Here is a 26052-nt window from a genome sequence, read left to right on the forward strand (position 1 = left end):
CACGTCCTGCTCTGTCAGCGCAGAGCCTGCTTGGGATTCTCTCTCTCCCTTTCTCTGCCCTGCCCCCACTCTTTTACTCCCTGCCTCCCAATCTCGCTCTCTCAAAATAAACTTTTTTAAAAAGTAAAAAGAAAAAACAAAAATAAAATCTTAACTGAAAAACAAAATTGGGGCTGGCTTATTCAGAAAAGTATGGGACTCTTGATCTTGGGGTTATGAGTTCAAGCCCCACATTGGGTGTAGAGATTACTTAAAAAAAAAAAAATTAAAAATCCCTAAATAAAAATAGATACATAATCCTGCCTTCGTTGGATTATATTCCAGAGGAAATAAGTAAATAAACAGTAAATAAATAACTATGTAAATTGTATGGTGTGTCAGATGGTGGTAAGTGCTATAGAGAAAAATGAAGTGGGAGCATTGCTGCACTTATAGCTATGATAATCAGTAAAGACCTCAGTAAGAAGGTAAAGTTTGGGCTGAGACGTCAAGGAGGTAAGGAGGCAAGCTTGGGGACATCTGAGGGAGGAGGCTTCCAGACGAGGGAATAGCTGGTAGAAAGGCCTGGGGTCAGAGCTTCCCTGGCAATGCTGGCGTAGGGACCAACGATGGAGAAAGAACCACCTACAAAAGTGTATGTTAGGACCGTGGATGAGACAGGTGTTGGCTTTTCACCTGAGTAGTATAGATTTTGAGTAGAGAAGGGACATGATTTTATTTTCTGTTTGAAATCATCACTCTGGCTTTGTATTTAAAGTAGGCTCTGTGGAGCAAGGATACTTTTCTGCTTTACTAAGTACAATTTCAGTAAAAACAGTTTTTTTAGTGAAGCATCTTTCAGGATAGGTAAATGAATTTCTTTAAAAAAATTGCAGTGCCTTGTAATGATCAGTCTGAAACCCAGTTTTCATCAAGCATCTGTTTGTTCAAGTTTTTTGTTTTTATTTATTTTGTGAGAGCATGAGCAGGGAGGGGCAGCGAAAAAGGGAGAGAGAGAGTCCCAAGCAGGCTCTGCTCTGTCAGTGCAGAGTCTGACATGGGGCTCAATCTTACAAACTGTGAGATCATGGCCTGAGCCGAAACCAGGAGTCAGATTCTCAACTGACTAAGCCACCTGGGCTCCCCTGTTTGTTCAATTTTTATGTCAGCTCTGGAGATAGTCATGGATATGGCATAGGGAGAAGATGTAAGAGTTGAGTCTGACTGACCTCAAGACTTCCTGGAAGGTTTTTTTTAAAGAACTAAATTCTGCCAGTTTTTGAAATTCAGATTTACCATTTCTAAAAGTGAAGTCCGGGAAATAATAAAATGAAATCAAAGGTCTTTGTTTATTAGGTTTGGTCAGTCAAGATTCCATGATTTACTTGTGGATTAAAAGAGCTTATTTTTCAGTTTTTTTAAAAACTTAAAAAGTTTAAAAAAAATTTTTTTTTAATGTTTGTTTATTTTTGAGACAGAGACAGAGCATGAATGGGGGAGGGGCAGAGAGAGAGGGAGACACAGAATCGGAAGCAGGCCCCAGGCTCTGAGCCATCAGCCCAGAGCCGGATGCGGGGCTCAAACTCACAGACCGTGAGATTGTGACCTGAGCTGAAGTCGGACGCTTAACCGACTGAGCTACCCAGGCGCCCCAAAAATTTAAAAAGTTTTTAAACAGAATGTGCATTCTACATGAACAGCAGTGACACAGCCATATCAATGTAACAAGCATTTACTGAATTATCGCTTTGTCAGAGACGGTGCTCAATATGGAAGACATCCGGATAATTGAGATATAGTTGCTGTCTGTAGAGCTCAGAATGCAGGAGTAGAGACACATGGACATTAATTTGAACCCACAGTGGCTTTACTATGGGCCCCCATAGAGATCCAAAGGAAGGTTAATGGGAATATCAGACAGAGACAGTATTCCAATTGGGAAGATCTCAGATGACAAAAATATACTATAGTGTCACATTTGTTGATTTTCATGGTCCAAAACATATTTATATTTATTTTATTTTTTATACTTTATTAAATTTATGTTTATAACTTATATTTTTCACAATATAAATTATCCTTAAACATCTGATCCATTATATAAGATAGAGCTTCCATCAGACTTCTAAAGATGCAGGTCCATAAACTGTTTAAGGAGTCATCAGTGTCAGTCAAAAGCAAGGCTATGAAAATCCAGTTCTCACTGTCATGAACTCATTTAAAAAAAAAAAAAAAAAAGGATAACTCAAGATATCAGGTGCTTAATAGTAGAGAAGCATATGCACAAGATACACTGAAAGAAATAGGAAAATTACAAAAAATTAAAACACGATGCTTATAGCAGCTCTATTCATAATTGCCAAAACTTGAAAGCAGAGATGTTCTTCAGTAGGTGAATGGATAAATAAACTCTGGTGCCTGCAGACAATGGGGTATTATTCAGCAGTAAAAAAAGATGAGTTCTATCCAGCCATAAAAAGACACAGAGGAACCTTAAGTGCATATTTCTGAGTGAAGATTCTGAAAAGGCTACATATTGTACGATCCTAACTATATGACCTCTGGAAAAGGCAAAACTATAGACAGTGAAAAGATGAGTGGTTGCAGGTTGAGTTGGGGAAGGAATGAACAGGCTGAGCAAAAAGGATTTTTAGGGCAATGAAAATACTGTGTATGATTCTATAATGATGGATACGTGTCACTATTCATTTGTCCAGACCCATAGACTGTACAGCACTGAGCAAATGCTATTATAAACTATAGATTTACGACGCTTATGATATGTCACTCTAGGTTCACGGATTATAACAAATGTATCATTCTGGTGAGTGATGTTGACAGTAGGGGGAAGCTACACCTATTTGGGGATAGAAGGATATGGGAAATCACTGTACTTTCTGCTCAGTTTTCCTGTGAACCTAAAACTTCTCTAAAAAACTAGAGTCTTTAAAAAAAAATTATTTACTGATACAACAAAAATATAAGGAGAGCTTCTATCTGGCCCAAGGTTATGGGCACACTCCTTCAATTGATAGAATATGTTTACCTTTTGAAGATCAATAAGGGACAGCATTTTTTTTGGTATGAGCTTTCATATTTGTCCTTTTGTGACTGGCTTCTCTCATTTCGCATGATATTTTCAGAGTTCATGCACGTTGTAGTATATGTCAGTACTTCATTCCTTTTATACTTCCAAATATTCCATTATGTTGGATACACAACATTTTATCCATGCATCAGTTGGTAGACATTGGGGTGGTTTTCCCTTTATAACTAGTATGAATAATGCTGCTGTCAACATTGGAGGTCACAGTATTTTGCCAGGTCGTGTAATCACTGAGGATAATGAACGCAGGGCCCCACTTTGCTGGAAGGATACAGGTCACGGGTCCTCACTGCTACCCTGACTGGTCCAGGTGAGGAGCTGATCATCAGGCACGTTGGCGCTGATGACCTTTTTCGGCCTTTGGCTCCATGGCAAACTCCATTTGTTCAATCTGCTGCTTAGGTTCAGGCCTCAGGCAGCAGACCACCATGAACCAGAACAAATGCCCACAGCTGGACCAGAGAGCCAGTGCTTATGCCAGTGATAGAACATCCGTTAGTGCCTGACCTTGGAGCAAAGACGGAGAGGCGAGACGAGAGTCCGGGCGTAATGCAGCCTGCCGGGGGCCTCTCTGTAACTCCGCTTGCCTGTCTGTGATGTCCTAGGGTACTTGGTGTCTCTGGTAACTTTTATACCAAGTAGATGTGTGCTCGTTCCTGCCCCCACCCACCTCTAGTTTCGTAATGAGAAAGAGAAACCATATGGGAACTGAGAGTGAGCATATGGGTGTGAGGAAAAACATACGGGCGGATGGAGATGGGGCTGTAGTACCCGTCTGCCTGTCTTTGTCTGCCGGCTTCTTAACGTGTTCTCCCTCTCATCAATTTTCTTCTTGGAAGGCTTACCTTTTTTTTTTTTTTTTTTTTTTTTTTGGCCTATGCATGATTTAATCTTGAATGAGCCATGGTGTAAAAAGTCTCCAGAAATGGTTCCTTGGTTGGTTGGAACTGCATCTCATTCTGTGTGACTCAGTGGGCACTGACTTGGGGATAATTAATAAATACTGTGGCCAGTGTGAACCCCCAAGTGGACGAAGGGAAAGCCGCCACCAGAGGAATGAAGAGCAGTCTCCAAGCATCTATTTGAAGTGTTTTGAGCCTAGCTCCTTTTCTGGCTCAAAACTTGTGCCGGGACGATGCAGGCAGTGAGTTTTCCCAAAATATCACCAAATGGGTTCAGAACACGCTTGGTAGGGGATAAGGTGAGTGGCAGGTAAAACACCTTGGCACTCAGTGGTATTATGGCCCTTGGATTCCTTCTCAGAAGCTTTGAAGACACCCAAAAAGCTAAGCTTGTCTAGTCATCAGTGCTGTGCCCCCTCCCACGCATGCAGAGGCTCAGCTGTTTTCAGCCATGCATTGGCCTAATCCTCATCACTCCTCGGAAGACTTAGGAATTAGGGCTCTCCTCCCACAGGAGAGCATGCGGCCTCCACTTACTCCTAATTACGAAGTTGTCTAGTAAGCATGCAAGGCCAGTTTTTATAGTGACCATTAACTATGATTGATGGTCCTTGTTGAATGACTTGACTTTATGAGCAACCTCACGGAGTGTTTAATAAGGTGAAGTAGAGTCCACAGGATATCATTTAAAAATATTGTTTGTAGACAGCGAAGATTAGTGTTTAATTTGCTGTCCTTTGGTAATTAGGGTTTGCAGATAGGATGCTGGTTGGACAAATTGTGTTACTTGGGCAGTCTGTATCTTCAGTTGTCTACCTGGTTTCTGCGGTGTCTTCTTAAAAACAACCAAAAAACCCAACAACTATGAATTTGAATCCTGTCCTAAAAATCATCTACCACACCTTACTACAGCCCTTATCAACAGAATGCTTGTTTTTAGTGATTTCTTGTGTTGAATCTCCAGTTTCCCCTCCCTAGCCTTCTTTTTCACTCTGTGTCAGATTAATGGTATGTCTGTTCACGAAGCTGTCCCATTTATCTAAAGCATTTATTGAAGGTGGGTAATTGCTCTCTTGAATGTATATGAAATGTCTTGCCCCAGGAAGGTAATACTGTGTGTTGTACTTTACACAGTCTATCTTGCACTCTGTCATTTACAGGACGGGATGTATTTTTCATTACCAGATGATGGGGATTACTTTGCCACTTCAATCAAAACATGACCTTAGCAAGATCCAAAATTTAATATGGAGAATCTGTTTAATTTCACCCCTGCCAAAATGCCAAACACCATCCATCCTAATCCTATGGCCACTTCCTAAAAAATAAAAAGTTACTGCATTTTTCTAGCAAAACAAGTTTCTGAAATTGTCATTGGGAAAATAAATTCTGATTACCAAAATCTAATAACGTACATATTCCTTCAGGGACAGAGCTTGTCCATAAATTGAGGACACGTGTATATTTCATCTTTAAAAAAATTTTTTTCTTTAATTTTTTTCGAGTTCAGTACTGGTACCAGGATAGTTGGTTAAGCTGGGAGTATTTTACTCTGTTCCTTAAAACGGTAGTGAAGCCTGATGGATCCTCTAAAGCTGGGATAGAAGCTGAGGAAATTCAGTTCATCTGGTATGTGTCCTGAAGATTCAAATCCATGTGATTAGATTATCCACAGTTATTCTCCGAAGATTTGCTGATGTGCTTCTTTCCGTGTTTGAAATTCCTATTTGTGTGGGTTTTTTTAAAAAAAAATCTGTTTGGAGACCTTATTAGATTTATTAGTAATAAACAGTATGTTTTTCTGATTATGATTCTTCCAAACAAGACAACAATAATTGGCTTTATTGATCACCTACACTGTACTGGACATGAAGTAGCATATCATTTAACTTTTGTACCAACCCTATAATCTGCATTATTATCTCTCCTGTGAAGATGATGAAGCTGGTGTTCAGAGAGCTAAGTAAGTTCCTCAAATGTCGCAAAGCTAGTATTATGGATGAGGTAGTATTTGAACACAGGTCTTTGAGATATCAAACCCCTGACATACAGGCTTTAATTACTATACTACATTGAGAAGGATCCACCGTATTTATCTTTTGGTTTTGAAACTTGCAAGCTCCCTACACTATACCTTTAAAAAAAAAAAAAAATTCTGAGCCCTAATGTATATGCCTTGGTGCTAAGCTGAAATGACAAAAAAAAAAAAAAAAAAAAAAAACCACCTGGAGGCCAGACTGACCAATGTTATGCATCTGCATCTTTGAACAGCTGTTGAAAATTCTACATAGTGTCTGCATGATGGACCAACTTTTTATAACACTTCATATTGTGAAAAATACCCTTGTGTTTTGGTTCATGAGTAGAATCATGTAAGGTAATACTGATAGACAGGACAATGACACAAATACTCTAAATCACCACCTGGAATTCTGAGAGATTAAATATTCAGATTCTCCCTTGTCCTTCCCACCAGCCAAGGTTCCCTTCTGGAACTTGTGTGGATTCTGTATTCTTAATACTTCTCAGCCTCGTATTTTCTTCTCTTTGCCCACCTCCACTGACTAGTTTTAGGCATCTTCTCATCTCACCTGTACTCTAGCCTTCCTTTAAGTAGCTTCATTGGTCTCCCTGCCCCACCATGACTTTCCTCCAATTATTCTATCAGAGTGATCTTTTCAGTCACTTTCCTGATGAAAGTACTCCTATGGCTCTTTATTTTGGTCTCCTTATCTCCTGTATCACTCAGTAACCTGTGGTAGGCTGAATAATCTGTCAAAGATAACTTTATTTCCAGAACATGTGAATGTTACCCCATGTGATAAGGACTTTGCAGATGTGATTAAGTTAAGGATCTTGAAATGGGAAGGTTATCCTCAGTTGTTCAGATGGGGTCATTGCAATCACAAGGGTCCTTCTAAGAGGGAATCAGGAGGGATAACGAGAGAAGATGGTCGTGTAACAATAGAAGCGGCTATTGGAGTATGCTTGCAGTCCAGGGCCAAGGAATGTAGGCAGGATGTAGAAACCGGAGGAGGCAGTGAACAGAGTCTCCCCTAGAGCCTCCAAAAGGAACTAGCCCTCTTTAAAAAAAATTTTTTTTTCAATGTTTATTTATTTTTGGGACAGAGAGAGACAGAGCATGAACGGGGGAGGGGCAGAGTGAGAGGGAGACACAGAATCGGAAACAGGCTCCAGGCTCCGAGCCATCAGCCCGGAGCCTGACGCGGGGCTCGAACTCACGGACCGCGAGATCGTGACCTGGCTGAAGTCGGACGCTTAACCGACTGCGCCACCCAGGCGCCCCGGAACTAGCCCTCTTGACACTGTGATATTAGCCCCTAAAGATTTTTTTTGGACCTCTGACCTCCCTCTGAACTTTAACAGAATAAATTTGTATTGTTTTAAATCATTGAGTTTGTGGTAATTTGTTACAGCAGAAATAGGAAACTAGTACAAACCTGTTCTTTAATCATTGACTTTCTTTTCCAGTAGACTTGTGCTTGCCAATATGGTGGCTATTTAAATTTAACTTTAAAATGAGAAAAAGTAAGCATTTCAGTTCCTCAGTCACACCACATTCTAAGTGCTAACTAGCCACATGTGGCCAGGGGCTATTACACTGGTCATTGTAGGTCTAGAACCTTTTCATAGGTGCAGCGCATCCTGTTGGACAGAGCTGCTTAGGACAAGAATTGTGCCTACGTACCTAGGTATAATCCCATCTGTTCTCACCCCTCAATTCTGTCTCTCACTGCAAAAGCCCTTGGGTGGATCTGGAACAGACACTGGGCAGGCCCAGGAAGCAGGCTCAGGCTGTATTGGATAGGGAATTTAGAGCATACTCTGCATGTGGAGCAGGGCTTGTGTGAAGGCATTGCCTTGCCCCCAGGACTTCTTACCGGCACAGGGGCGCCACTGCCCGAGTCTAAGGGTGTCTTCTTGGCACCTGTCAGAATGGATGGTAGGTGCATAGCATTGTTGAATAAACAAATTTGTTGAAAACCTAATGCCCTGTTTTGTGTGAGTACTGGGATGTCACAATGAATAAAACAACTTTCTTGTCCTCATGGAGATTCCATTTTAAGGGAAGAAAGAGCCAATAATTGTATACTCTAATATCAGGGAATAATGAGTGCTATGAAGAAAAATACCTATAGTAATGGGATACATTGGTGGGGGCTAGGAGCTGGTGGGTATATTTAAAATTGTTTAAATTTTTTTTATTTTTTGAGAGAGAGGGAGACACAGAATTGGAAGCAGGCTCCAGACTCCAAGCTGTCAGCACAGAGCCAGGCGTGGGGCTTGAACTCAGGAACCATGAGATCATAACCTGAGTCAAAGTCGGACGCTTAACCGACTGAGCCACCCAAGCGTCCCTGGTGGGTATATTTTAGATACTTGGATAAAACCTTTCAGGAGTAGTGACATCTGAGGATAAACTTCAGTGAAGACAGACTGGGGAGATGAGAAGAAAGGAAAGGGGGAAATTAGTTGATATGGTGTTCAGTTTTAATCACTGTCGTTCAGAACCTCATGTGCCCCAGCAGTGCACTTGCCACATTGTCTCTCCCATGCTTCCCTTTGTATGGTCACACTGGGTGTCCATACTGGCCAAGATTGTATTATCTTACTGATCATTGTTTAGGAATTGAACATTGTGTGTCTCTGTACACAGACACACACACACACATTTACAATCGGAGCTGTTATTTAAGTGCTAGTTGAAGAGGACCTTTACACTAAACACTGTGTGCTTTTCAAAAACGGTGCGGAATTACCAACCTGTTGTAACTTTTCTCCTTGACCTATGCTTTGCTGTTTGAGAGTAGGAAACTGGCTGATTGTCTAATCCCCATTGTACTCCCAAAACCACTCTTTAGCTGCACCTGGGTAGCTGAGTCAGGCATCTGACTCTTGGTTTCAGCTCAGGTCATGATCTGTTTGGTCATGAGCTCCATCAAGCCTCACATCACGCTCTATGTGCTAACCCTGGAACCTGCTTGGGATTCTTTCTCACCCTCTCTCTATGCCCCTCCCTGCCCTCTCTCAAATGAATAAACTTAAAAACAAAACCCCACTATATAGAACTGGGTGGCCTGGTAAGGCAGCTACTAGCCATATGTGGCTGTTCAGCACCTGAAAAGTGGCTGGTCCAAGTTGCAATGTGCTGTAAGGGTGAATACACACCAGATTTTGAAGACTTAATACAAAAAATTGCCGAATATCTCAATGTTTTTATATTGATTACACATTGAAACTATAATATTTTATTTATTTTATATTAAATATAATTTATTGTCAGATTGGTTTCCATACAACACCCAGTGCTCACCCCAGAAGCTACACTATTTTAATATTATGACTTAATAAAATATATTTTAAATTAATTTTATCTGCTTCTCTTTAATATAGATTTATAGATTTTATAAATTTAAAATCACCTACAGAGCCTGCATTTGTGGCTCATATTCTATTCCCACTTGCTTATTTTCTGAGGTTTCCTGTCTACACAGAAGACAAGGGTTTATCATTCGGATGTGTAAGAATGCTGGGGGGTGGGGGACCGTCAGCCACGGACTAATGTCTATGTCATATAATATTTAACCCCACAGGAACCACTAGTTAAGAGGGAGGAATCAACAGATAATGTACTGTTCAGTAGATTCTGAAATATGACTGTTATATACTTTAGAGTTTCTTTGAAATATGGCTGTTACATACTTTAGAATTTTATCTCCATTGCATAGTTTTCTTCATTTTAGGTTGAGAACCATCTTTGAAAGAATTGTAAACCCTTAAATTATTTTCTTATGAAATTACCTGATATGACTGAAGATAACATTGCCAAAATAGACAAAACCATTGTTTTTTTTTAATCAACAGATTTGTCAGAATAGCTTCAAAATTACTTTCTTTTTTAATTGGTTTTGTAAAGAAAATCGTATAATTAGAAACAGCAAAAGTAGAATACATTTCAATGCTTTTCCCTTGGAAGGAGTGTGGCACAGAAGCTGTTGGAGGTGGGAGAAGTAGTAAAGGATTTTTAGGAACCTCCCTGTCACGTAGTTAAAAGCATGGGCTCAAGTCAGGTTTCCTGGATTCAGAACCTAGCTCCACCTACTAGCCAAGTGACCATGGGCAAGTTCTTAACCTGTTTTTGTCAGTTTAATCATCTGTAAAATTGAGGTAATGATAACACGAAAATTGAATGAGTTAATTCATATAAAAGAGAACAATGCCTGGGGCACCTGGGTGGCTCAGTCACTTAAGCGTCTGACTTCAGTTCAAGGTCATGATCTCATGGTTGCTGAGTTTGAGTCCTGAGTCAGGCTCAGTGGTGAGAGTGCAAAGCCCACTTTGGATTTCTGTCTCCCTCTCTCTCTTCCCTCCTGCACGCACGCTCATTCTTTCCCTATTTCTCTGTCTCTCAAAAATAAGCGAACATTTAAACAAAACAGAGGAGCCTGGGTGGCCCAGTCCTGAAGCGTCTGACTTCAGCTCAGCTCATGGTCTTGCAGTTTGTGGGTTCGAGCCTCACATCGAGCTCTGTGCTGACAGCTTGGAGCCTGGAGCCTGCTTCAGATTCTTTGTCTTCCTGTGTCTTTGCCCCTCCCTTGTTCACGCTCTGTCTCTGTCTCTCTCAAAAGTAAACAAACATTAAAATTTTAAAAACCAGCAAAACCTGACATAATTTGCACTCAGCCAAAATGTAGCTATAGTAATACATTATTATTGCAGTTGTCATTACTTTTATTAGAGATCTTATACAGTAATGGAAAATTTGAATTTTCTAAATCCTTTATCATTCATAACCTTTATCCTTCTGGCAGCAGTGTGTCCATGGAGAGGGGGGTGGGTATGTATTCTACCTGTTTTCATGACGGAGTCATTGAGCCCAGAAGAGAGTCAGTAACTTGCCCAAGGTCATACAGGTATTTAGTGACAGAGCTGGGAGTCTCAGCCAGGTCTCTAAATACCCGTTTGTCCTTCCCAGCAGCCTGATAAGCAGGACTTTGAAACCTCAGGGGGTAAGTTTTGTTGTGGTATACGTTAACACTGTGTAACTCCCTAATTAATTTTGGGTTTTCCCTCCTTGAATTATACCCCAGGAACAGCTCACCAGTGAGTACTTGTGGGTGGCTCGAGAGTATGTTTATTTTATGCAAAATCCGAGCAAACTCTAAATTTAAACATCACATAGAAGAGAGTTATCTTGTATTGAAATGATGGTGTCCTCATCTAACTGGTATTTAAAGTCCTGCTCTATCCAACTTGACTGTGTCACTTTGAGTCACTGTTGTCTTTTTGTAAAATGAGAGTCATACTACTTTGCTCCCCAAATAAGGATCGGGATTTTTTGTGTTCCTTTAACTATTTTCCCATAGAGAATCTAGCTGTCCTTCCCTTTAGGCTGGGGCTAGGGGAGAACTTACAGGCTTTGAAGTCTGACAAAGATGGATTGAAACCTAGCTCTGTCACTTAATGCTTTTCGGCCTTGGGCTGACCACCTAATCTCTATGGGTCTTAGTTTTCTTATCTGCAAAACAGGGATATTGGAATGTATTTGGCAGGACTGTTGTAAGGATTAGTGGTAATCTGATAGAGTGTGGCCCTTAGGAAGGGACCAGTGACGGTGGTTGTTGATGCTCTGGAAAATCTACCTGTGTACAGGCATTGAATAAACCATTAAAGTTTGAAAGGTCAAAATGGATATAACCTAAAGCTTTCCGTATTAGAAAAATATTTAAAATATACAGCAAAATGTTTTCAAAATTAATCTCATGATAAAAAATCAAGTGGGTTTTTTAAGTTACATTTTCTAACATTTTACAGCATGTATGTCTGCTTTTCTGGCAAATTATTTTTTAAATTAAAAGAACTATTCATACTTAAAAAAACACAAAAAATAATTGTACCATATTAACAGGTGTGGTTCCCCAAGATGGGCGATTCCCCCCTCTTCCTTCTACTCTAATTTTCTAAAATGAATATGTTTGCATGAATGAGGGAAAAAATAAGAGTGCCTTTTTTAAAGTTTATTCATTTATTTTGAGAGAGTGCACGGGAGGGGCAGAGAGAGAGAGAAGGAGAGAGAGAATCCTAAGCAGACTCCGTGTTGTCGGTGCAGAGCCCAGCGCCGGGCTCAATCACACAAACTGAGAGAGATCATGACCTGAGCCCAAAGCCCAAATCAAGAGTCAGACACTTAACTGACTGAGCCACCCAGACGTCTCCAAAATCCCGATTCTTAAGAAATATGTCAACATGTTTTAGGACCAGTAGATGTAAAAATGATACTAATAACAATAGGTACCATTTGTTGGGAATTATCTGTGTGAGGCTCTATTTGAATTCTTTACGTGTATTATCTAATTTAATCCTCATAACAATTAAATGAGATTGGTTCCAGTGGAGGTTTAAGTTTACGTAAATTACCCAAGGTCAGGACTCAGAACTTGAAAGGAAAGAAAATTTCACTTATACTAACAGAGGAAATTTTCCCTTACACTCAGCTGAGGAAACAAAGCTTTCTATAAAATTTATGAGTAAGTTCTCATTGGACCCAGTCTTCTCAGCTGTAAGGTGTCATGCAAACCTTAACCTACCATATAGTGAATTCTTCTTAAGCTTCTCTTAACTGGGCAGGTCAGGAGTGGATGGGGAATGGAGATGGAATTGATTGAATATCTTTTTCCTGAATTAGGCTTAAGGGACAGCATAGCAGAAAAAGGGTACAGGTATCAAAAAGGGAAGTAGTGATACGGAAACCTGCTTTTGTAGTGCTCCCAAGTATGGGAGGTTATGGGTGAGTAAATTTTCTTATAGTGGACAATGAACGTGGTAACAGTCTTCTATTTAGCCTTTTGTTCCCAGAGTGATTAGGAAAAGATGTTAGGTTAATTTTGAAGGAAGTTTCATATCTGAGTAGTCATACCTATTTCCTTATTAACCTTTAAACCTTTTCTTTTAGGTATTTCTGTATTCACTTCTCATAACTTGTCTTATTACATTCTAGACTTTCTGATTGGTTGGCTTTATTTTGTCTCTTGAGTGCACTTGTACAGAGTACCCTTTTGGAAGTTTGAAATTTAATTTGAAAAGTATTTTTGTGAATTCTTTGCAGAGGGGGAGGGATGTCCCAGCTTATTCATCTTTATATAAAAGCAGCTAGTGTGAGTCATATCATTGGCATTTTGATACATATTTGTGCAACCAATGGATGAGTTCTTGTTTTAGTTCAAGGAGACTTCTCTAAGGGTTAGAGTTGCCAGATAGTAGCACGGGCTGCTCTGGGGAGACAGTGAATTCCAGGCAGGCATGAACTTGGGAGAATTTGATCACCAGACACCAGATAGGGCTAAACGACTTTTTTTTTTTTTAATGTTTCTTTATTTTTGAAAGGCAAAGCATGAGCTGGGGAGGGGCAGAGAGAGGGAGACACAGAAGCTGAAGCATGCTCCAGGCTCTGAGCTGTCAGCACAGAGTCCGATGCGGGGCTCGAACCCACAAACGGTGAGATCATGACCTGAGCTGAAGTTGGACACTTAACCAACTAAGCCACCCAGGCGCCCCAGGACTAAATGATTCCTAAGGCTTATTGTAAATTTGAGATTCTGTGATTGTTTTATTTCTCTAATGTGTCCAAAGAAGAGAGACACAAAAAGTAAATGGGAACACAGATTATTCAGGAAAGCCTTTGGTAGCAGTGATGGCTAATGGGATTTGTACCAGCACTGGGAGAAGTGCTTTTCTCAGATTTCTTGAGTCAGCAAGAACCGTTCTTGAGAAAGAGTTCCAATAAGATTGGACTTCAGATCATCTTCCAGTTTTAGGCTGAGCCCCAGGAGAGAATGGTGAGAAGGAGAAACTGTTCTAGTATTTTCAATTCCCAGAAAACTAGCGTGAGTGGTAGAGTAAGTCAAGCCATTGGCATCCAGGTTACAAATAAATTCACTTAAAAGCTGGGAAATAATATTAGCGTCACCTTGTTTTGATTGATTTTCCACACACCGTTTACATTGCTGCCTCATTTCTGAGGTCCCTCAAATTGTCATTAATCTGCATTTTGTTTCTGTTATATTTATGACAGTTGAGGGTATTATCTTGTCCAAAAAGCTTAGAATTTCTGTCCGTCAGAGAGCACACAGTGGTAGTCTGGAGGCAAAATCTGGCACAGAGATGGGTTTTGCTTGGCCTGTACACTGTTTTAATTTAATTAGTTGCTGATACTGAAAAATTTGGATATTTTGCCCAAAAATCCAGATTTCAGACTTCTCTCAAAAACACAAAATCAGATTTGGCATAACTGCATCAAGCTTCCTATGTAGCAACTGTTACCTGGAGCTTGGTGGCTAGATGAGGCGTGTGTTCCCATTCAGCACAGTCATAACCTTCCCTTGGTATTTTACACCCTGTCACTTCACTCATTTATGGGACTTATCCTGCCTCTGAGGGCATTTGAGTTTTTGACCCTTCCTCTGTTAATGCTCCCATGCACATCTCAAGACTCTAAGTAGCTATTATTTATTTCAGTCTCAGGAAGGGACTGCTGAACAATGCAAAAGCGTTTCATTGGATTTGGGCAGAGTGCTCTGCCTTTGGGATGATCCCAGGTAGTCAACCCTATAACCAGAGTGAAGAAGAAAAAGTGTATTCATCCTGTGCCGTGCTGCTGGCATTCAGGAGAGCCCTGACTAGGAGACGGAGCCTGGAGTGTCCTGTGGTCTGTCGCTTGCCCGAACTCAGGACTCCTTGGCACCTGCACTGGGGAACAATCCAGTGGATGGCAGAAGGCTCAGTGCCATCCATTCAGACGGCTTTCTGAATGCCGGCAGGCAAGAGAACATCAGCTGTGCCTGTGAAGTAGTGTGAGTTCTCACCAGAAACATCTAAACTTAAAAGGAAGGGGAAAAATGTGCTGTGGGTCAATGTGGAAAGCTCTTGGTTTTATTGAAGTGGTCTCATTTTTACTGAGAAGGAAGATGGTACAAGAATTCTGAGAGATTCTACCTGCTTTTAGTGGCCTTTCCACTCTACCCCTGAGGTGCCAGATAATTAAAATGCTCCAGGAGCTTCATAATTGAACCATGACAATAGAGTGAATACAAAGAACTTCTACTGCTTGGTCTCAGAGCTACGATTAGTATTAGGGTACTGTGAAAGAAGAGCATGGATTAGTCACATGCTCACCCACGGAACTTGAAGTTCCATCACACGTGAACTTCCACGTTCATGACCATTCATGACCAACTTTGCTTTCACCTAGGTTTCTAAAGGTTTAAAAGGGGAAGATCTTATGACTCTGACCAACTTACACTTTAAAAAAAGAAAAAAAAAAACACACTTATTTATCTTGAGAGAGAGGGAGCAAGAGGAGGGGAGGAACGGAGAGAGGGAGAGAGAGAGAGAGAGAGACAGAGAATCCCAACTAGGCTCCATGCTGTCAGCACAGAGCCTAACTTGGAGCTTGATCTCATGAACCATGAGATCATGACCTAAGCCAAAATCAAGAGTTGGACACTTAACCGACTTAGCCACCCAGGGGCCCCTACACTTTGGTTTTAATATGAAAAAGAAGTTATGCTTGACCTTGAGATTTTATTCTCATGCTGGCCTAAGACTGCAGCCTGGTAGTCTGGTATCTGGGATTTGTTAGAAGCAGATGTACTCTTCAGAAATCTAAGGGCCCTCCGGTGCCCAAGACTGGTTCAGTGACTTCCTGAACACCTTTGTCACTTCACATTTTTTAAAAAATTTATTTTGAGAGAGAGTGTATGTACCGGGGAGGGGCAGAGAGAGGGAGAGAGAGAGAATCCCAAGTAGGTTCCGGGCCATCAGCCTGGAGCCCAACACCCCATGCAGGGCTCAATCTCCTAAACCTCCAGATCATGACCTGAGCTGAAATCAAGAGTCAGACGCTTAACTGACCAAGCCAGCCAGGTGCCTTCACATTTATTTCATTTTTCCACCTGCCCTCTTTGCTCAAATACCCCTCATTTTTCCTGTCTTATTTCTCTCCCTCTTCTCAATTCTTTTCTCCTTAAGCTGTTTCCCTTTATCCTTCTTCTGCTCCAACCTTCCCTCTTTTCCAAACTCAGTCTATCAGCTCATCGTTTTTCACCTTCATCTTTTGATGACTTCTGCATCTTACATAAGACACAGGTATTAGAAAGTGGAGGAGGGACGGTATAGTATCCCCCAAACTGAGAAGGCACTTAGAGATAAGAAAATGAAGCAGGCCACTCCACATAGTTGACACAGAGTTTTATTCAGGGTAACTTACTGATGGAGGATCGGGCAGACAACGGTCCAGCTGCACCGTGATTCTCTGCAAAGTCTGGACCTTAGTCTGCACAGTTTAGAGAGCAAGCAAGGGGTCATCTGGAAGGGCACCATAGTGAGATCAGAGTGTTCACATGCACCTCGAGCGTTTGTATACACCTAATTGACAGCTAACCTATAATTAGATCTTGTAGCACTACCACCTGTGCATCCGGAAGGGGAAAGACTATGTTCTCTCTCACAGATTCGAGGGAGGCCAAAACATGCCTCCTCCCATCCTGGCCCTGGTGAACATTTCTAAAGTGCGTATGGTAATCTCCAAGGGTCCTGGAACACGTACTTCCAAGGAAAGTCATCTAGCAAACATGAAGAAGATGCAGGGCCAAAGAGAGAGTCACTGCTGTCAGCAACCCCACGACAGTGCTATTTAACAGAGTCAGATTTAACAGAGGAAGTACACAGTGTGGGTAGAGACCTGGGGAGCAAAGGTTCAAGTAAAAGGCAATGTCTAGATTGTGGATGCATAACATCGGGGGAGAGGTGGAGAGAAGCTCACTGGTGCTGAGGATTTGGAGGAAGGACAGCATTTCACAACAGTGCACTGGCCTATTCATCTATCTGATCATATTTAAAAATCAGTGTCTTCCAGATAAGAGTAGCTATGTAAAAGAGTGGACATAGCAGGGTGCCTGGGTGGCTCAGTCGGTTGAGCGACTGACTTCGGCTTTGGTCATGATCTCACAGTTTGTGGGTTCGAGCCCTGTGTCGGGCTCTGTGCTGACAGCTCGGAGCCTGGAGCCTGCTTCAGATTCTATGTCTCCCTCCCTCTCTGCCCTTCCCCCATTTGTGCATGCACTCACGCACGCTCTCTCTCTCTCTCTCTCTCTCACAGAGATAAATAATCATTAAAAAATTTTGAGGGGCGCCTGGGTGGCTCAGTTGGTTAAGCGTCCGACTTCAGCTCAGGTCACGGTCTCGCGGTCCGTGAGTTCGAGCCCCGCATCGGGTTCTGGGCTGATGGCTCAGAGCCTGGAGCCTGCTTCCGATTCTGTGTCTCCCTCTCTCTCTCTGCCCCTCCCCCATTCATGCTCTGTCTCTCTCTGTCTCAAAAATAAATAAACGTTAGAGGCACCTGGGTGGCTCAGTCGGTTAAGCGGCTGACTTCGGCTCAGGTCACGATCTCACGGTCCGTGAGTTCGAGCCCCGCGTCCGGCTCTGTGCTGACCGCTCAGAGCTTGGAGCCTGTTTCAGATTCTGTGTCTCCCTCTCTTTCTGACCCTCCCCCATTCATGCTCTGTCTCTCTCTGTCTCAAAAATAAATAAATGTTAAAAAAAAATTTTTTTTAAAAAATAAATAAACGTTAAAAAAATTAAAAAAAATTATTTTGAAAAAAGTGGACATGGCAGAGGTCATAAAGCTAATAGTGTATTTGAGATCTTATAAAGAGGTATAAGGTTAGAAGATGCTAGGATTTTTACATTAGTATTTCTGAACTGCTTTGTAGTGTGAAGATGAAATGATACAGTATCTTTTAAAAAGTGTACCTTTTCAAGGTAAATTATAAAATGGATGGGCCACAAAAGAGATAAGAAAGGTTAGAAGATAGGCATTTTGAATAATTTGTCATTTTAAGCTACTTTAATTTGAAAGTTATATCTAATTAAGTGCAGTAGAAATGGGGCACCTGGGTGGCTCAGTCAGTTCAGCATCTGACTCTTGATTTGGGCTCAGGTCATGATCTCGCAGTTCATGAGTTTGAGCCCCACATCAGGCCCCAGGCATGGACCCTGATTGGGATCCTCTCTTTCCCTCTTTTTCTGCCCCTCCCCTGCTGATGCTTGGGTGCACACATACACACACACTGTCTCTCAAAATATAATAAACTTTTAAAAAGGTGAAGTAGAAGGCAACTCTGATCATATATGGTATTTTTTTTTTAATTTTTTTTTTAATGTTTATTTATTTTTGAGACAGAGAGAGACAGAGCATGAACGGGGGAGGGGCAGAGAGAGAGGGAGACACAGAATCGGAAGCAGGCTCCAGGCTCTGAGCCATCAGCCCAGAGCCTGACGCGGGGCCCGAACTCACAAACCGTGAGATCGTGACCTGAGCTGAAGTCGGACGCTCAATCGACTGAGCCACCCAGGCGCCCCTCATATATGGTATTTATAAATCCTTCCATTCCGTATCCATAGTCTATTGAATATAGTCGACGCTGTTCTCCCTTGTCTAAATTAGCATAAAATAATTTTAAGAAATCTGTTGTCAGTAATTTGGCAGGAGATGTCATTTTCCAGTAATTTCATCAGTTAGAACATCGTCCTACAGCTATCTTTTCTAAAAGTGAATAATCAGCATTTGTTTCTAACTTATTCAACAAATTGAAACATTCGCTATAGTAAGTGAATAGGAACTGAATAAAAAAAAGCATCCCTTACCTTTTTAGAGTGTTTCCTTTAAAATTCCCCGAATAACTGGCCCAGCCCCTGCTTACCTTATCCCCCCGCAAAATGGAACAGACTGCAATCCGTGTAATGCCCTGGACTCTCCAGGTAGTCTTATGCCTGTGCTTTTGTCCATAATACCCTTCCCCTCGCTGCTCCCAGCTCAGCACTTGCCTGTTTATCTGCTAACTCTGGTGTCCCCTCAGAGCTCTCCCCGATTTCCCTGGGCACTTTGTTGTTCCTTCCTGTGTGTTTTCACAGCACTTTTCTCGTGCTTCCGTGACAGGACTTAGTGCGCTGCATTGTAAATGATGATCGTTATAAAAATAACAGGTGCTTGTTTTCATGTCTGTAGACTTGGAGCTAGCCTGAGAGGCCCTGAGGGCACAAAGCAGTTTGGTTTATCTTAGTTTCCCCAGAGCTCAGCACCTGGCACACGCTTGGTTTGTCAGATGAGTAGTTAAAAGCATTTCTTTCCTCACTTGTTTGAGTGGACATTGTCGAGGTGAACATTGTTGAATTCAAGTTTTGCAGATTATGTGGGTAAAAGTTGGATATTTGTGCAGGACTAGAAATACTGTTTTGTAGAGTTTGGCTCCAATCTGAGGACAAAATAAAAGAATGTTATTTTTAATACATAGGTTGTCAATCAAATTGGACATTTTCTTTGGTACTTTGAAGAGATAAAATAATGAAGAAAATTAATGTTTCTGACGTTTTAACAAGCTGATGTTCAGTATTTGCTTAGGCCTGAAAAATCTTGAAAGATAAATATAAATAGATATGAATGTACGTATTTTAATATGATCTCTTTTAAGGATTTTGTAGCCTAAACCCTCAAAGGCATTGATTCCATATTCCAGAACTGTGACTGTCAGTAAATGGAAAATGAATGTTGAGGCAGCATAAGTACTTGACCACGTTCTGCTTTCTTTTGTATCGGCTCCTGAACCAGAGTTGCAGTTCACTTTGGAGCCAGACGTTATTGGAGCTCTCACTTACTGAACTGTAGTTAAATCAAAGTAAGATGGAAATTTGCCAATAGCGATCCATTCAAAGTCTCTAATAGAGACCTAAAGATAACTAAGTGAAATGATTAGGGTTTCCTCTGTCATTTTCCTAGACTAAGGTATTGTCTGTAGTAGAAGTAGACGTAGAAAATATCTTTAATTGAGAGATGAGATGTGTAGAACACGACAGTCCGTGGATTTAACGGGAGTCTTTTTCCACCGTTGACCAAATAGAACATGGTTGATGGGCAAGACCTTGTAGGGCTGGATGCCAGAAGGACCACATGGAGCAAAGAAAGAAGGGGTAGTGATGGGACTGTGGGTTGTGGGGAGAGGGAAGTGGAAAACCATTTTATGATTTAGCAAAATGTGGGTCCTGGGTCCATATGTACATAACTAAGCCCTCTGATACCTTGTTATCTTTACTGAAGCAAATGTATATCAGAGATGGTTATTGAGCATTTATTATGTGTTGTATGGAAATTTAGAGACATGATATTTGTATTAAAGGGATTTATAATCTGTATAGTTCAAAGCTTTACAATAATTTTAACATAGTACCAATTTCTAACAATTTACAACTTAAAAACAATTAAAAAACAGCAATAGTTGACCTAAATACATAATTTCCTATAAAGCCACAACATTCAGAAAATACTAGGGAGTTAGTCACTTAGCTAGTTTTTATAAAATATTCGAATTTTGTGGGGAAGAGGAAGTTCTTTTGGCTTTCTTGATTTAAGTAAGTATGGAAATGTAATCATTGCTTTTCTAAACAATGCTAGATACTTGGCAGTTAAACTTTATTTGCTACATTAAGTTATATACATTATCTATATACATTCTTTCAGATTATCTAGAAGGCCAGGTCTGGATCACTTGGGCTTGCTTTGTTTGATTATATACTATGTGTAATTGTTGAACGTTATCATTTTGTAGCATGCTGGAATTCAAGCTTTAGTACTTAATAATTGTAGACTTTGGACAAAATAACCTCTCTCTGCTTTGATATCCACATCTATGTAGTGGAGTCACTAAATAATAGGATTGTTGTCAGAATTAAATGAGCCAAACTGTATCAAGTACCTTTCACAGAATCAGGAATTTAGTAGGAATTCAGTATTCTCTCATATTTACCATGTAAATAGTAAATTGCTTGGGAGGTTAAACTGTGCACTTTAAAATTGTAATTACTGCAATAAAGAGAAGAGCCTTAATTTGAAAAAGCCTCAATTTGGTACGCCTGACTGGCTCAGAGCATGCAACCTCATCTTGGGGTTGTGAGTTCGAGCCCCACGTTGAGTGTAGAGATTAGTTTAAAATCTTGAAAAAAGAAAAGAAAAAGCCTCAATTTGCAAGTGATTCAGTACAAAAGATTAAACTACTTTAAATGTTTTTCATTCTTAAAAGTTACTCCACAAAAATGTAGGCTTTTCTATTTACTCCATGAGGCTTCATGTTGAATTATATCAGGGAAGAAAGTCAACGTTTAGAAAATGCCTTGAACCTTTGAAAGATCACCAACACAGGCCATTCCAAAATGTAAATCCTTGTGCTTTCTACAGACCAGTGTTTTCCACACATGGTCTCTTTCTGGTAGTAAAAATCAATCTAATACTGGCTGAAATGTCCTTGCTTAATTATGGAGAAGTTAATTAAATCTTACCTCTTCTGCATTCCAAATACAGGCACGATAGTGAATCATTTAGATCTGTACTTCCTTAAACTGGTGTTTCTTGCAGTGTATTAAACAGCAATAATTGATCACCTTAATTTACTGCCTTTTATCCTGGCTAGCTGGCTTTCATCTGGGGGGAAAAAAGGTGCAAATTTGTTTTCCATACTTCACCTGAAGATGTTATGTAGGCCAAAATACAATGTTTAGCTTTCAAAAGCTATGAAAATGGGTGCTTTTGTACTAAGCTTTTATTCTAAAATGATACTGACATTAATGTCCTTTCAAATGGAGATGTTGTGATGAAAACTTAAGAATGTAGATAGGGCCTCTCTTTAAGTGTCAGAAATGTTGTGAAATTGACTTTACTTTTATATGCAAAACAATGAGGCATAACTGTACTGAGAGGAGTTTCTTACCTTGTTTTATTCCAAAAGGTTTTATCATAATTCTACTCCCCCTCAAATTATTCTAACCATCTCTAGAGTTCTAGGATCAGGCCATGGTTTTCAGCTTAGAATGGAAGCAACCTGATGTCATATATGTCTGTGCTATTTAATTTGCTTAAATTGTTGGTGATATCCTAATTTAAAAGTAGGAAAAAGGGGCGCCTGGATAGTGTAGTCATTTAAGCATCTGACTCTTGATTTCAGCTCAGATCATGATCTCACAGTTCATGAATTCAAGCCCCGCTTTGGGCTCCCCCCTGACAATGCAGAACCTGCTTGAGATTTTCCTTCTCTCCCTCCCTCTCTGCCCCTTTCCTGCTCATGCTCTCTCTCAAACTAAATAAACTTAAAAAAAAGAAAATAAGTTGAGGCACCTGGGTGGCTCAGTCGGTTGAGCGTCCAACTTCGGCTCTGGTCATGATCTCACAGTTCACAAGTTTGAGCCCCGTGTCTGGCTAAACAGCCAGCTCAGAGCCTGGAGCCTGCTTCCTATTCTGTGTCCCCTCCTCTCTCTGCCCCTCCTCTGTTCATGCTCTGTCTCTCTCTGTCTCTCAAAAATAAATAAATGTAGGGGCGCCTGGGTGGCGCAGTCGGTTAAGCGTCCGACTTCAGCCAGGTCACGATCTCGCGGTCCCGGAGTTCGAGCCCCGCGTCGGGCTCTGGGCTGATGGCTCAGAGCCTGGAACCTGTTTCCGATTCTGTGTCTCCCTCTCTGCCCCTCTCCCGTTCATGCTCTGTCTCTCTCTGTCCCAAAAATAAATAAACGTTTAAAATAAATAAATAAATAAATAAATAAATGAATGAATGAATGAATGAATGAATGAATGAATGAATAAATGAATGAATGAATAAATGAATGAATGAATAAATGAATGTAATAAGTAAATAAAAATAGGAAGTAGAAAAAGACTAGATTTGGTCCAGCCACCCTAAACCTCCTTCCCTAGAACCTAACTCTTCTGGGCCACGATATCAAAAATAACATTTTTAGTTCAAGGAACTGTGTTTCCATCCCCCCAATTTGCACAGCCTTCCAAATTCTGCATATTCTTTAAAGGCAGTGCAGGCCAGTGCCTGCCCTCTAAAGGTATCACTGATGATAACCTGTTAGTCCATGAGCTTTCCTTTTCTGAAAGTCCTTTAGCCCTGTGTAGTCAGCATGATCAAATCTAGAACTTTTTTTATTTTTCATTACGTATTTTATGATATGATACAGTGTTTTACAAGATGAGAAAGTCTTTTCTCTTTAAAGCCTTTCATCGTCTTTGAAAGGGGGGATATAACATCTATAATTAGTAACCATTTTGCAGTTGAGGAAAGGTGAGTTCCAAGAGATAGTTACTCCTCCAAGGTCACACTTCTCACTGCAACTAGTGTCTTGCTACTCTGTATTCTATCCTATATTTGCTTTATGCTTAAGTTTTGTCTTCTCATCAAGCCTGCTAATTCTTCAAAAGCCTTTTCTGATGAGACCTCCACATTTCAGATTCTACTTATGAGAAACCTGGTTGCTAATTTACTCATATCCTACAGGAGCTTTGGCCATATATGGCCAGTATATACCAGTATATGCTCATATACATGAACAGTATTTCTTTAAAAATTTTTTTAATGTTTATTTTTGAGAGAAGAGACAGAGCATGAGCGGGGGACAGAGAGAGAAGGAAACACAGAATATGAAGCAGGCTCTAGGCTCTGAGCTGTCAGCACAGAGCCCAACACAGGGCTTGAACCCACAAACCACGAGATCATGACCTGAGCCGAAGACGGACGCTTAACCGACTGAGCTATCCAGGTGCCCTGAACCATATTTTTAATTTTAGATTTTTTAATAGTCGTTTTGAAAAGTGGAAAGAGGGGCGCCTGGGTGGCACAGTCGGTTAAGCGTCTAACTTCAGCCAGGTCACGAACTCCCGCGTCGGGCTCTGGGCTGATGGCTCAGAGCCTGGAGCCTGTTTCCGATTCTGTGTCTCCCTCTCTCTCTGCCCCTCGCCCGTTCATGCTCTGTCTCTCTCTGTCCCAAAAATAAATAAACGTTGAAAAAAAAAATTAAAAAAAAAAAAAGTGGAAAGAAACATGAACAGGTGAAGTTAATTTTAATAATGTCTTTTCTGTAACCCAATGTCTAAATTTTTAAACTTCAACATTCGTAGTTATCAGTGAGACGTTTTACATTCTTTCTTTTTTCATACTGAGATTTTGAAATCTGGGATTCCTGGGAGGCTCAGTTGGTTGAGTGTCTGACTCTTGATTTTGGCTCAGGTCATGATCCCAGGGCCGTGGGATCAAGCCCTGGGTTGGGCTCCACATGGAGCGTGGAGCCTGCTTGGGACTTTTCTCTCTCCCTCTGCCCCTCCCCCTCTAACACACACACACACATGTGCAAGCTGTCTCTGAAAAAAAAAAAATCTTGCCTCTATTTTACACTTACAGCACATCTCAGTTTGGGCTAGCCACATTGGAAGGGCTTAGTGTGACTAATGGCTACCTCTCAGGCAGCATAGCTCAAAAGGTTCTCTACAATGTGTTTGAAAATCAGCTTCTCCTTTCTGATAACAGATTAAATGGAAATTCTCATTAGTTCCACACCAGATGACAGAAATGAGGGATTCATAACCGATTAAAATAATAGGCTTAGGGGAGAACGTGGATACCATTCAACCTTGTGAGTGTTTTTATTGTTGTTAGTTCATTTTGCCCAGAAATTCATAGTTCAGACAGGGAACCATACGGTTTACAAAGCCAGCTCTTATTTCGTGAAGTGTAGGATGCTTAGCGTTTCACTTATTTAGTTATTTGTGTGGTTTTTCTGGAATGCACGTCTGATTATGTATCTTCCTTGTTCAGAATTGTTGAGTTCTTCTTCACTTGTGTCTCCTGGAGTTGCCCACTGGAAAGATTCACCTGGGCACATAATTAAAGTCCCCTCCATTCCAGGTCCTGCCAGACCGACAAGATAAAAATAGCCAGCTGAGCTCAGGGGACTGGACATGGTATTTTTAGTAAGCACCCCGAGTGGTTCTTGTCTTGCAACCAGTTTGGGAAACTGGCTATTAAGATATATAAAATCTTACTTCTTGTAAGTAAGATTCTTCTTACTTCTTGTAAGTAAGCCACGGGGCTGCCCTAGGAACCTAACTGGACCCCCCCAGCCATCCTGGGTTGGGTTGCCGCAGCAGAGAGGCCCTGCGTGTGCGGGTGCTAGTCCTTGGGCCCGGAGGACCCTTCCCTCTGCCCATGTCAACAAGCTGCCAAGTCAACCTCGGGATCACCTCCTCAGGGCCCACCCCTTTGCCCAACCGTGGAAACTTGTGCACACCTCCCCTTACTCCTTGACATTCATACGTTAAGGCCCTAAAGGTCAGCGGCTCTCACCATGTGCATTGCCTGTCTTCTCACAGGAGGGGGCTCCTGACTTTCAGTCTGTTACTTGTAGCCCCTGAAGGAGCCTTGCCCACGGGAATAGTCAGTGACCGTAACGAGGGCCTGCTGATGCGAGTCGTAGCATCTTCACCTGTTTCGTGGTGGTTTGCAGGCGGTGGTGTGCCTGGCATTCCCATCTTCCCGTTTAATCCTCATTGGTCTCTGGAGGTGGGACTGTTGTTTCACAAGGTGAAATTTGAGAGGTTAAGTGACTTGCCCCACGTCCAATGACTTGTGATTGATAATGCCGTAACTCCAGTCTGGGTCCGTGTTGATGTCACCTAATTTCCTTGCAAAGCGTAAGAGAAGCATAGGTCTTGGATTCAGGTTTCTGGTGAAATGGAGAAGTGACCTTTGTTTACTTTTGTGGGTTTTGCTTTTTTGCTCCAAATTTCTAACTAAACAACATATTTCACCCAAGTTTGCAGCTGGTGTTTAATCAGCAGCTGCAAGGTTGTATGGATACTCACATGAACAGCGAGCCCGTGAGCAATCGACAGAACCTGTCAGAGTCCCATTGAGTTCTCTGAGACGTTCCAACTGCTCTCCCCTATCATTTGGGGGAAGTACCTTATATCCATTGGGTGAAGGTACTGATAAAGCCTAACAGCCTTATTATCATAAGGAAAATCTGAGCAAACAAGACTATGAAAAAATTGAGATGGTTTGTGATAACTTAGAAATGTTGCTGGACGATTATGAGTGTTACACCCCATCCATCAATTCTGTGCACTAACCCTAGTCATTTAGTAACATACCAGAGAAGCAAGCCAGTCTC

The 26052-nt window shown here is 41.2% G+C and overlaps 1 protein-coding gene across 1 annotated transcript in view; it reads left to right on the forward strand.

The window, feature by feature from the left end:
• The first annotated feature begins 437 nt into the window (after nucleotides 1-437).
• The window catches only part of SRGAP1 (SLIT-ROBO Rho GTPase activating protein 1), a 154190-nt gene continuing 128575 nt past the window's right edge, over nucleotides 438-26052 (forward strand). The window contains exons 1-4 of the mRNA XM_032593791.1: nucleotides 438-495; nucleotides 3488-3579; nucleotides 23104-23171; nucleotides 25253-25442. Of these exons, the coding sequence (XP_032449682.1) occupies nucleotides 438-495; nucleotides 3488-3579; nucleotides 23104-23171; nucleotides 25253-25442 (408 nt within the window). The remainder of the gene's footprint in view (nucleotides 496-3487; nucleotides 3580-23103; nucleotides 23172-25252; nucleotides 25443-26052) is intronic.

The sequence above is a fragment of the Lynx canadensis genome, chromosome B4, assembly GCF_007474595.2.
Source record: "Lynx canadensis isolate LIC74 chromosome B4, mLynCan4.pri.v2, whole genome shotgun sequence".
NCBI lineage: Eukaryota > Metazoa > Chordata > Mammalia > Carnivora > Felidae > Lynx > Lynx canadensis.